Here is an 11,911-nt window from a genome sequence, read left to right as displayed (position 1 = left end):
TGTATCGACCTCTGAATCATTGTAATAGTAATTATTTTCTTACTCATGAGCAATGAAACTTAACTTCATAAAGTTGGTAAGTTTCATCGAGGGATCAATATCCAATAAGATATTATATTCTGTAGCAATAAAGAAATGATATTCATTCTCCTAAAAGATTGCGTATTAAAAGTTTCTGACAAATGATTGAATAGAGCAAGAATAATTTCTAGCTTTGCATAACCAGTGGTATTAAATACTGTTACAACTGTAATGTTAAATTTCTCCATGTATTATATATTCGATTGGAGTGAAGCAGCACGATACAGGTGAACTACATTTTATCTGGCCCACATTAGTTTTGTAGTATATTACTAGAACATAACCTAAAAGTTGATTACTAATTATCACATTATGCAACGATAAATCGTTGTTTGAATTAAGGCTTTACTTTGTCTGCCACTTATAAAAGCCATTTAAAGCAAACAGAAAAAGCAAATAATCTTAATAGAGATCAGATTCATTGAGCGTATACTAGAATAGCGATTTGCATGAAATTTTACTCACAAATTTCAAATCTGTGGTGGGATTCTTTCGGGTTTACTTGATACTCATTATCTAAACATTATGGTCCATATACTAATCAATTCACTGTCCAAATCCTCCGATTTTTAGCTTCGGCTCGAGAGCGACACAAATTTTGAGAGGTATCTCAAAAATCTGTGAGATGCTGTAAGAATATGTGCAATAAGCGCAATGAGGAATCTTTAGTCCCTAGAATAGTCCTCTGTGCTAGTGAGATCAAGTGAGAGTACTCTTTGGCCGTGTTCGAAAATTGACTGACAGTACTGTCAGCAATCTTTTATCTCTTTTGCGCTGCCGAGTTCATGGACAGCTCTGTCTCTGTCCTAGGGAATTTTTAGTACTGGCAGTCAATTTACGAACACGGCCTTTGACGATACTGAAAGGCTGTAAAAGAAACTAAAGCTCGCTATCTCTATGAACCACTTGCAACAGCACCTGGTATACTAGAAATCTTGGCTATCGTATAGCCAAGTATAGCTACCTAGCTACCGTAGCGTCAACGAAGATCGAGTGACATAGAAGCGTACGGCCTGCAGGCTATTTGAAGCAAGAAAAGTTGGGGTGCTCGGATGAGCTATTACCCCAACAGCTAGGTGTCACTAGTGGCGCCTACGCTTGTGTGGCTCACGTACAGCGCTCTATACTAATGCGTACAGTGCCGGTGTGTTGGCTCCGACCGGCGAGTTGAGATGATCGCAGCTCTCTATTGTCGACCGACGGTAGAGCCATCTTACGGATTTACGAGTCGCGGAAAGTTTTGCTTCAAGCGGCCCATAACCGTACGCTTCTATGTGACTCGATCTTCGTTGGTAGCGTTGACCGAAGAAGATTGTAGACTGGATTTTCACGGGCGTCAAATCGAAGAAGCAGCACTACGCTGTTGGGGATCAATGGGATCAATCAATCCCTGTTTTTGGTCGACCTCCTCGGCTCAGATGCGGTCCTGATACCAAGAGTAATTTTTCGTTTAAATTTCTCCGATTCGCCTAATTCTGAGTGGAATTAGTAGCGTCAAATCTAGCGATCACATGCCTTGTACTGCCTCTGTCCTACGAAGATTTTAGCCCTGCCAGCGAATTTCGGAACACACCCATTATAATCTTCAGCAACGCTAACAGGTTTTCAATTCCTCCGCCTATGGAGCCGATGCCATGATCCACAGGAATTCTTGTGTTGTAAGTGTAGTGATGCCAAGTGATGCTTTCGTAGAGTGTTGGTGAGCGTTGAGATCGTTGGGCGTGGATGGGTGATGATGTTTGTTGTAAATCGTTACGCTCAAATCGGTTAATAATTTACTTGTGTGTTTTTACTCTTTATGATTTTACTTTATAAGCAATCACGACATCATGGCACGAAATTTATCTTTTTTCGCATACACCATGTGTTACGTTCTTATTCACGGTAAGCTTGTAAAATCCTGTCTTCATTTCATTGTTGTCAAGCGCTTGATGATTATTTGCACGGTTGTTCATATGTAATTAATTCTTGAACAATTTCTACGTATTTATCATTCGTAATAATCTCAGTGTATCTAGCAATTTTCATCTCCATCGCGGAAATTTCGTTTTTGATTACAAATTTGCTTTGGAATTTCTCGTCGTATCATATACTAATTTAGGTTATCCAAATCATTCTAAATTGAGAAGAACGCCTTTTTCAGTCTCGTTGCTTAATTCGCTGTCCTTCATCTTCCTTATCACATTTACCTTATGGTGCTTACTAGCGCATGTGTCAACGGTCTTGACAATAATTGTTCCATTGACAACATAATACTTATGTCAATTTTATATTTTGAACTTCAAAATGATGTTGATATTCACGTTAATTTCAGCCAGTTTATCGAGAGGTCAAGAGGAAAGATCATGCCATATTCCACTGGTTATCAGGGGTTCGTGGTTTTCTTGGGAAAATGGTGAAAAAACATTGACTGAAATTAATGCAGAAACTATGACCAATAAGGGTTTCTGTATTAATGCGCTATCAGAGTATCACGTCAACTATACATTCGTGTTTCAAAAGGACGTGTGTTACAACTGCGTCAAACTAGTCGTCAGAACTGTCAATGTCCTCGAAAAGCTGGAATGTACGTCGAAAGTAACTAACCTCCACTATCAAGAGTCTGAAGAGAGTATTAAAATATACTCTTTCATTGTTGGAATGATTTCTCAAAGCTCTAAAATGACCTATGTGATCAAATATTTATATAGCAGCTCTCTAGTGAAGAAATTAGTCTAGTTATGTTGAAATAATCAGCTGCACTATAACAAAAAGTTTCCCAGCCACAGGTGCCACTTTTTGAACCGCTGAAAATTCTTAGTGTACCATTTACTTTTTACAGTATCATACTGCTTACTGTTTGGTTTAAGTTTGAAATACTTCTAATAGGCTCATTATAATTGAGGCGCATACAGGAAAAATGATGAATTTTTAAAGTCAATGGCTGAATGAGAATGTTTTTGTTATAGAAAACAATTGTACAAATACTCTTAGCACTCGATATCCAAACATTATTTTGATTTTCTCTCCATTTTAGCGAGTTGTGTAAATTTACGTAATGGTGTCCAACCAACAGTGGAAAACGTATGCAGTGGACTGCGTCCAGATCAACAGTTGATCACATTATTTTCTGAAAACTACGTTCCAGTCAATTGTCGATCATCTCTTGAAGGTGTCTGGCAATTTGCTTATCAAGTGAGTGACCTTAATGCGTAATATTAGTGTTAGTTGCTGTCTGATATTTTTTTCACATCACTTAATACTAGTCGTCCAGAAATGCGATCAATTAGTGATAACGTTTTTTTTTGTTAACGTATTGTTTTGTTTCCATCTCGTAGAATCGATTCAGATTCACTGGAGAATGTAATCATCCAGATGCACAAATTCGTTCCTGCCAAACAGCTGGTACTCAGTTCTTGATTACAAATCAAAAGTTTACCATAAATTACAAACGATGTGACACATTAGAAGGAACTGAAGACGGATGTAAGTAATGAACTACATTTCAAAAGTATTTAATAAAAAAATGTATGAAGTGGAAAATAACGGACTGCTTTAGATGAACCGACTTGACTAGTGAAGGAGACAATGAATATTTATCCGACATTACTACGGTATAGAAACAATTCTATTTCTATATCGTTCTGTATTTGTTTTCATAACTAGTGGTGGAATACAGTTGTTTGGGTGACTGGTTTGTTGACAAGAATCATTTCTTTGCCGTCGCAAACACGAAGGAATCTCGAAAAGATGAAAAGTACAGATGTTTCCTGAAGAATCGTGATGATGACTTGTACATTGGTGTTTCTATAACTGCAGAGTGTAACACTCTAAAAACAGTTGAAAAAAGTCCTGAGCGTCTTCGTATAACGCCCGTTAAATCTGAAGTTGTCGACCCAGGATGTCGCTTACCTCAAAACATGTCTGGAGACTGGATAAACACTGCTAATATAGATGCAGATATTTTCATAAATGAGACCCACATAATAGAAACTTGGTATCCAGATGAAGGCCGTTTCAGGCGAACCATTTATGTATGTCGAGAACAAAGAGACACTAGAGTCATGATGGCCAGATTAACTGTGGATGGATGGTACTAAAACAAGAACTTTCAACTCTCATTAAGGTCTGAAGATAAACCGAAGATATTTATTAATTATTTATATCTGTTTTTTTATAGTCAGAAAGATTACGTTTGTTTTGACTTTGTTCCACAACATCATAACGTTATAAGATATCGGCGAGGTGTTGCTGTTATTAAAGATGACTTCCATACAGTATGTTCGTGGGTTCAATTTCCAAACAAGGAAGCATGGAAATACGACTTGTACCTCGGTAATAATATAGAAATTAAATAATGAATAGCTTAATTGACAATTATTTTACATTTTTTTTAAATCAACTTTTATTATTTCACTGAAACTAGCAGGTAATACTAGCAAGTAATACGTCTGGAAGGCTTTCAGAAAGTGAGCAAATGATAAAATATCTAGGAACATATTCGAAAGAGTTCCCTGCATAATCCTGCTAAGTTTCAATGTTTGGTTACCCCTTGGAACTTTTCCGCCTGTATTACCTGCTAGTTTCAGTGTCATAATTGTATCCCAAATTTAATTACACTTTGCTACAATACTGTTTAAATTACAGCAAAATATCCAGTACCAGTTAGATGCCCCGTAGCAGGAAAATATATGTTCACCCAAAAAGGAGATATTTTGTTCGAAACAAGAATCTTGGGAGGTGTGACACTCTCCCCGCGGCCGAATATTTATTGCAAACAAAATATATCAGATTTATCAGTGTGTGACACCGATCAAAAGGAAGTAGCTATTGACGAAACCTACTGCCTTTCAGTTGATCACTTGGGACGACCAGTTGATATTTACAGTAAGATTTATATAATTACCACGTTGTTTGGAAAGGTTATACACAGAAAGAAATTGAATGAATTAATCCATTCACTGCTGTGCATAGGTACACCTGATTATAAAATGAAATGCATTGGCTACTGGAAAGAAAATTTGAAGTCATATTTAATTACATATGACGAATTGGATGCATTCAGTAAATATCGATGCTGGGTTTATCAAAGGGCAGATTTGAATCGTGTCTTGATGTCCCAAGCTCTTGGACCTTACTGTGACCTCAAACAAGATGTGACAAGTAGCACTCAGACCGAAGGTGCTGCCGTCGCTCTGCAGCTACAAGTAAGTTTCTGTCATCTTTATACCAGGAGAATTCCTAGAGGGTTAATGATGCAAACACCTGACTGGCAGACAGGTAACCACAGTTACATCTTGAATGCAGTAAGTACATCTTAAACCCAGGTATAACAGTGGTTGTCTATCTGCCGGTGAGGAGTTCTTCACATCATTGAACCTCAAGGAATCCTCCAGGTAAGTACACTTTTAATCTGCATACTTGGTACCGTATGAAACTGCATTGTAAATGTTTTTTTCTCCTGGAGGAATACGAGCGTGAACGAGATCAATGTCCCATGCACTTTGATGATGGCAGCAATCCTTGGGTACAAACAGAAAATTACATTCAAGTTTTTCGTTATGATAATGGAGCTCCGATTCTAAGTTCATCTACTGTGTTAGTCCTAGTCTTACTTGGGGCTCTCACGCAAATTTTCTAATGGAGGGTTGTCTGCTCATTTTTAATATGAAAAAGTATAAATACCTTGCGTTACTGCGAATAGATTGAGTACCTGCAATGATCGTGCTGTGTTCATAAGGTATCTCATATTCCGTGCTAATACTGTAGTTTTATCACACGACAATTAAGTCTGAAAATTGGAATCTCTGCAAGTATTTCCTTTGATATAAGACACATGGGATACTACTGTGTTATCTAATAATCCGTTGATATATATATATATATATATATATATATATATATATATATATATATACTTAAACCACATAACTTAAACCACATACTGATATATTTTTAAATTTGTCAACACTTCCTCCTGAAGAGTCAGCTTAATTTCGGCACTATTGGAAGAAAGATCAAGTTTGCGAACATGGCACTCTAATTAAGTCCTGATATACAGACAAAATTAGGATCAGAGTGTTAAGCTGTCTTGAACAAATCTGTTACCTGTTTAGGTAACATTAGAACTATCTATAATCACAAAGATTTCTGACTGCTTCACTATTATTTTTTATCTCGCTTATTGCAGCTAGTAATTTGTGTGTATTATACATAATTTACAAGTTGAGCTAGAAGCATCACGGATGAGTAAATGCAGTCTATTTTATGTGTACGTTTGCTGTGACAGCAAATCATGTATCATATTTATTAAAATTATTAATACATGTGCCGAAACATGGTAGCTAATCAATTCCGTCCATTATACCTGTTCATTGTTATGGCACATTATACAGTTGTCACATGTATTTAAGATATTTAAAAAATTTATTGATGAGTCGAAACGATTACATAGGGCATAACAGGATTTTATATTGTCGGCATTAATTGTTTAGAAAATAAATGACATATGTATTTAGTTTACACCATTTTTGTAACATTTATCACTAGTTTATTTTTAGCAGCTAAGTGCTTATCCGTCCATTATGAACTGTGGCAAGTAATAACTGCCACTGCCATTGAAACTGTCTATGCCCTAATATCTCACGATATGTGCATGAAGAAAGTTTTCAATATTATATACATTATACAAAGATGAATAAGTATTTTATATTATTCCTTAGCTTCGGCTTAGAATACAGTTTTTCTACTCTGTTAAAAACAAGATCTCCATGCCTACTACATTATTTTACTTTTCCCATTCATCAAATACTTTATATATGTAACGATATTTAAGATACAATATATTATTACTGTAACAAGTTACTCATCGTTACATCTACCAGTTGACTCTTATATCAACAACAGAGTAACATCAGTTTTAAATTTACTCTGTGTAAGAGTACAGCTACAATTATGGCTATTTTAAATTTATTTGAACTACCATAGCAATTATACATATGTATATATTGGTGAAATAACAAATAATTTTAAAAATAAAAAGTTTGTCTTAATTTTGTGCAATAGCATAATTGTAAGTGTGTTTATTTAGTCCAACTGACTTTTGGTATATCAAAGTGCTCTGTTAGACTGTCCAAATGCCTGTTGAATTCTTCTACACGTTGTTTATGTGTCATTGAAGCTTTTTGTTTGATCCGTTCCGTTTGCTGTAAATTGTATTATTTCAAACGTCAAGTTAATTATATATTCTTATGTAGTAGTGTTTCAGCATGACTATCAATAAGCCCGACTAAGAATTTGATTTTGAAGTTCCTCAGTCTTCAGACTAATCTCAGTTAAAGCCAATGTTTATGGTTTAAAATAATATGAATGAAATATTTACCATCTTCTCCTGCATCTTTTGGAAAGCCATTTCTGCCTTGGTTCGCTTGAGTTCAGCTGATTTTGGTTTTTCTTCCTCAATAATCTTTGCCATTTCTATCATCTTCTCCGTTTCTTTTTTCTTCTTTTTTCTGAAACAGGTATTTATTATTAAAGATGTGCATGCATGCTCGAATTTGATTACTTTTAGTAGGTAACTTGACTAGTTGCATTGTGAAACGAAACATTAAAAGAAAAACCACAATTCAGTGATTGAAGAATATCTTCAATAGAGTAAAATTTGTAAAATATGATTAAATTAGTGCTGTATTATGGTTTACTGAATTTCAGAAAATCCCAAAGTTGTGAAATGATCACTTGTGATGAAAATACACCGTTACAATATCAATGTGAACCCTACCACATCTATTTCTGATACACTAAGGCAGTAAAACTGTATGCAACACATAACGAATACGGCAAGCAATTAATCGTTTACAGGGTTTCGTAATATTGTGTCACTGGACTTAGGTGCTACATGTCATGGGTATTTGACACAGTATAATGACAGAGTGGCCTCTGCACGTTCTTGAGATAATTTCATGCTTCAAGTAGGTATTCTTCACTCTACCAAATGGTTATCCATGACAAATTTGGACTACTACTAGTACTACTAGGAAAATAAATTATAAACTTGCGAAAGATACGGATAACATATTTAGAAAACCCAACCGAAATAATGAATTAAAAAATATGAGAAAACGTGAATCTGGTATGCTTATTAAAATGTCGATAAATGGTAGTACTTCTTTATAGTTGCTGGGTCACATTTCAACTTCAAAGGCCCTTTGGCTACATGTGCGTATTCGTCAGTTGCCGAATTTTCCGACATTTCAATCTTCTGCCTTTCGAAGCACTAAAGAAATTGCACAGTGTAATTAGTATTTTGGATAACCTAATACACGTTCCACTGACAGCCAACCGTGGATATACGGATGCCAGAGGCTTATTGAAACTCGAAAGCAGAGGCCACTTCGAATCTCGATATAATTTGGTTGTTATTTAGGCCGTGTTCGAAAATTGACTGACAGAACTGTCAGCAATCTTTTATCTCATTTGCGCTACCGAGTTCATGGACAGCTCTGTCTCTGTCCTAGGGAATTTTTAGTACTGGCAGTCAATTTACGAACACGGCCTTTCTAATGGTCGACACCATTATCGATTTCCCTAGAACTTTGCCGTGAAACGGCTCAAGCATCGTATTATGATGGAATCACGGTGTAAAAATAGGAGGTGGTCCACTGGCCCTCGTGTGACATCGGAACAGTACCTGGTGGAAATTTCCAGATGTTAGACACCGGAATCGTTCACACAGCTACAGTTAGACTCACATCAGTAGTTTGGGTCACCAATTACCGATAAAGTATTGAAATACACCGGACAACGGGCATTCTGTGGCTCTAATCGAACGAACCGAGGAAGGAGTAATTATTGGATAAAAGATTTAATTAATTGGCTTACCTTTTGAGAATAATCTGGATATGATGACTTGCAACGTAGATTGGTGAAAGGATTTAACGGAATGACTGATTTTAATATATTTGGATACTTTGATTAACTTTGATTTATTTTATAAGTTCAATATTTCAAGTCACGAAAACGGAGTTACTTGGTGTAAGATCTTAAATTAATATGACAAAATGGAGCTGAAAGCTCGCTGGACTTTTGGGCAGAGTAACGTTGTATGAAAAGTTTAAATGCAAAAGGCAAAAGGATTTTACCGCGAGACTGTAAAGATTTCAAACTTGTCATGTTTACAATAATTATTTCAATTCATTTTTCGCGCAAGCACATATCCAGCAGCTATAAATGCGCTAGTAAAATTTCTCTAATTTTTATAACTTTCTCATAATCTTCTTGGTGAAATGTGCGAATAAAAAAATTATAATAATCCTAACAGAATATTTTTGATGTGTTTTAATTTGTACTGAAAATATTTATTAGTATTCGAGGTATAACCCGCAGTGGTTATCAGGGGTCGTTGGAGGTGGACAAGGAGGAGGACGACCAGGAGGACGAGGAGGGCTGAGGTAGTCAAAGGTGATTGAAGGTAGTCCGACAGTGGTGAGGTGGTGGGGTGATGGGTGGTCGGGTAGTGGGGTGGGTACCCCCAACCCAACCCAACCCTACCCTACCATTTTTTTTTTTTTTTTTTTATTTTTGTTATCGCTGGGAAAATGCCTTATGCACACCCCGAGGCTCCGCGCAAGGACCCTCGGGGTAGTGTGGGACTTGCAACCACTAAAAAACCAGCGGCCACTCTGGTGCGGGTAGGGGACTCCCCGGAACCGCTCGGGGCATATCTTCACGGAACCCCCGGGCACTACTACGCGGCTGCGTGTCCTGCCTGTTGGGGCTTGCGCTTCCCCTGGCCCCCTCCCACTAGCTGCTATGGCTCCCATCCTTGTGGGTAACCTCCTCCTAACCGCGCTGTGGCTGGCGCTTCGTGAGGCGAAGCCACCCAGTGCCGAGGGCGATTCCCACTCTGCGTCCTCTAGGACCAGGACTACCCTCGCGTAGGTCGGGGCAAGACGGCGCGGCGTCGCGCTCCAGTCACCGTCCCAGGGGTTTGGGGCCGATGATGAAGAGGAGGTATTGAGCGGAGAGGCCGTAGCCCTAACCGGGAGCCTACTACATCCTACTCTGGCACCATCTATGCCTCTCCGCGCCTCCCCTGGCCCGACCCGAGGGACGGAGCGGAGCCCGGCCGGCACCCCTCCCCGCCGACCCGTTCGGGTCCCCACATGTCCGAGCTACCCGTTCAGCCCGTGTAGCCTGCGCTACCGGGTCCCATTCCCTCCGCGCTGCGGGGCCTGTTGCCGCGCTCTCTCCTCAAGTTCTTTCGCGGCGATCACCCGTTCCGCGAAGCGGGCCACCGCCGCCCATCCCTCCCCTGAGCTCGTCATTGCCCGTATCAACTCGGCCAGGGTCAGGTCCCCCCCAACGGCCTCCCGCAGGGCCACCCTATCCGCCGCCCACGCTGAGCAGGTTTCCACCGTGTGGCTTGACGTGTCCGCGGCCCCCCCACAGTGCTGGCAGTCCGGCCGTTCCGCCATCCCTATCCTGTGCAGGAAGTTGGCGAAACAACCGTGGCCCGTCAGTACCCGAGTTAATCGGAAGGTCAGCCTTCCGTGACCCCTGCCGTGCCACCCATCCCAGTTATCCGCGATCGCCGCTCTTAACCTCCCGCTGGGAAGGTCGGGACCCTCCAGAGACCTCCTCCAACGTTCGCGGGCAGCGAGGAGTTCTCTCGCCCTGACAGTCCTTGCTTCGTCAGTAGAGCAGGATCCCGTCGTCGCTCACGTCTCCCGCATCCAGCCGTATGCTCGGTGATAGGCACAAGCCGCCAGGTGTAGCGGCGTCGTTCGGGTCAGCATTGTGACAGACACAAAGGACGCCGTCCGGTATGCAGCGACCACCCTCGTGCAGATTCTCCTCTGTTGCTTTTCCATGGCACGTTGTATGGGCTTTGACGTTTGCGCCACGTCCCCCCATACCGGAGCCCCGTACAGAATGGCCGCAAACAGGATCCCAGCGTACAGTCGCCGCTTCGCCTCCGACGCCCCCCTGAGGTTCAGCATCAGTCGCGATAGGGCCCTCGTGATGCCCCCGATCTTCACTTCCATCGCCGCGAAATGCTCCCGGAATGTGAGACCGGAGTCCAGCCATATCCCATGATATTTCGTGGACCCCGCACAGTGGGATCCTCTCCGAACCCACCCTCAAGTCCGGGATGTGTTCTACCGTCCCTTTTCCTGCGCGGCCGAAGAGGACCGCCTCCGTCTTGTTGGCCGATATCTTGAGCCCAAGGCCCGATATGCACCGGCATACCCTCGCCACCATTACGTTGGTCAGCGCCACCGCTGATGCTGGCTCCGCCGCGGAGCTCAAGACCAGGGTGTCGTCCGCATAGCATACCACCGCGGTGCCTGGCTCCGCTCCAACCCGCAGGACCTCGTCGAACGACAGGATCCACAGCAGAGGACCTAGAACAGACCCCCGCCCTCCGTTGTGTACACGACGTACCTGTGGGAAAGATAATCGTTAATAATTTGCCGCATGTACGTGGGTACCCCCGTCGTCGCGAGCGCGTTTCTGATAACAGGCCATGGGAGGCTATTGAACGCGTTGGCTATATCCAAAGATACAGCCACCGCGCAGCCTCCCGTCTTTGTAGCGCTCTCGACGAACTCGCGCACCCTGATTAGCGCGTCGATAGTTGACCGCCCTTTCCGGAAGCCATATTGCTCGTCCGACAGCCGGGCCCGGGAGTTCTCTTCCATCCAGTTCCCCAGTCGAGAAACCAGAACCCTCTCGAAGGCCTTCCCCAGTTCGCCCAAAAGGCATATAGGCTTGACCTTTGGAAGAGATCCGCCGGACATGCTTCCTTTGGGGATAAGCACTAGGCGGGCCCTCTTCCAGGATCGTGGGA

At 41.2% G+C, this 11,911-nt stretch overlaps 2 protein-coding genes across 4 annotated transcripts; one reads left to right on the top strand and one right to left on the bottom strand.

The window, feature by feature from the left end:
• Positions 1-1,408: 1,408 nt before the first annotated feature.
• On the top strand, positions 1,409-7,112 carry LOC107218729. Of its 3 annotated transcripts, none has more exons than XM_046736877.1 (9): positions 1,409-1,739; positions 2,396-2,647; positions 3,098-3,255; positions 3,399-3,546; positions 3,727-4,153; positions 4,241-4,395; positions 4,708-4,947; positions 5,035-5,267; positions 5,528-7,112. In XM_046736877.1, the coding sequence occupies exons 2-9, from the start codon at positions 2,512-2,514 to the stop codon at positions 5,699-5,701; spliced, it is 1,671 nt and encodes a 556-aa protein (XP_046592833.1). In that variant the 5' UTR covers positions 1,409-1,739; positions 2,396-2,511; the 3' UTR covers positions 5,702-7,112. The 3 variants fall into 3 exon arrangements, with proteins under 3 accessions (XP_046592833.1, XP_015512195.1, XP_046592834.1); XM_015656709.2 differs by lacking the exon at positions 1,409-1,739 and adding an exon at positions 1,752-1,965 and having other exon boundaries at positions 5,528-6,805; XM_046736878.1 differs by lacking the exon at positions 1,409-1,739 and having other exon boundaries at positions 2,545-2,658.
• LOC107218714 (protein FAM32A) lies at positions 6,468-8,441 on the bottom strand. The gene is made up of 3 exons (XM_015656685.2): positions 8,226-8,441; positions 7,442-7,571; positions 6,468-7,265 (listed from the first exon to the last, which is right to left on the bottom strand). Exons 1-3 carry the CDS (start codon positions 8,309-8,311, stop codon positions 7,143-7,145), a joined length of 339 nt encoding a protein of 112 aa, XP_015512171.1. The 5' UTR covers positions 8,312-8,441; the 3' UTR covers positions 6,468-7,142.
• Positions 8,442-11,911: the final 3,470 nt, after the last annotated feature.

The sequence above is a fragment of the Neodiprion lecontei genome, chromosome 4 (assembly GCF_021901455.1).
Source record: "Neodiprion lecontei isolate iyNeoLeco1 chromosome 4, iyNeoLeco1.1, whole genome shotgun sequence".
Classification (NCBI taxonomy): domain Eukaryota; kingdom Metazoa; phylum Arthropoda; class Insecta; order Hymenoptera; family Diprionidae; genus Neodiprion; species Neodiprion lecontei.
This window is presented reverse-complemented; position numbering and strand designations above follow the sequence as displayed.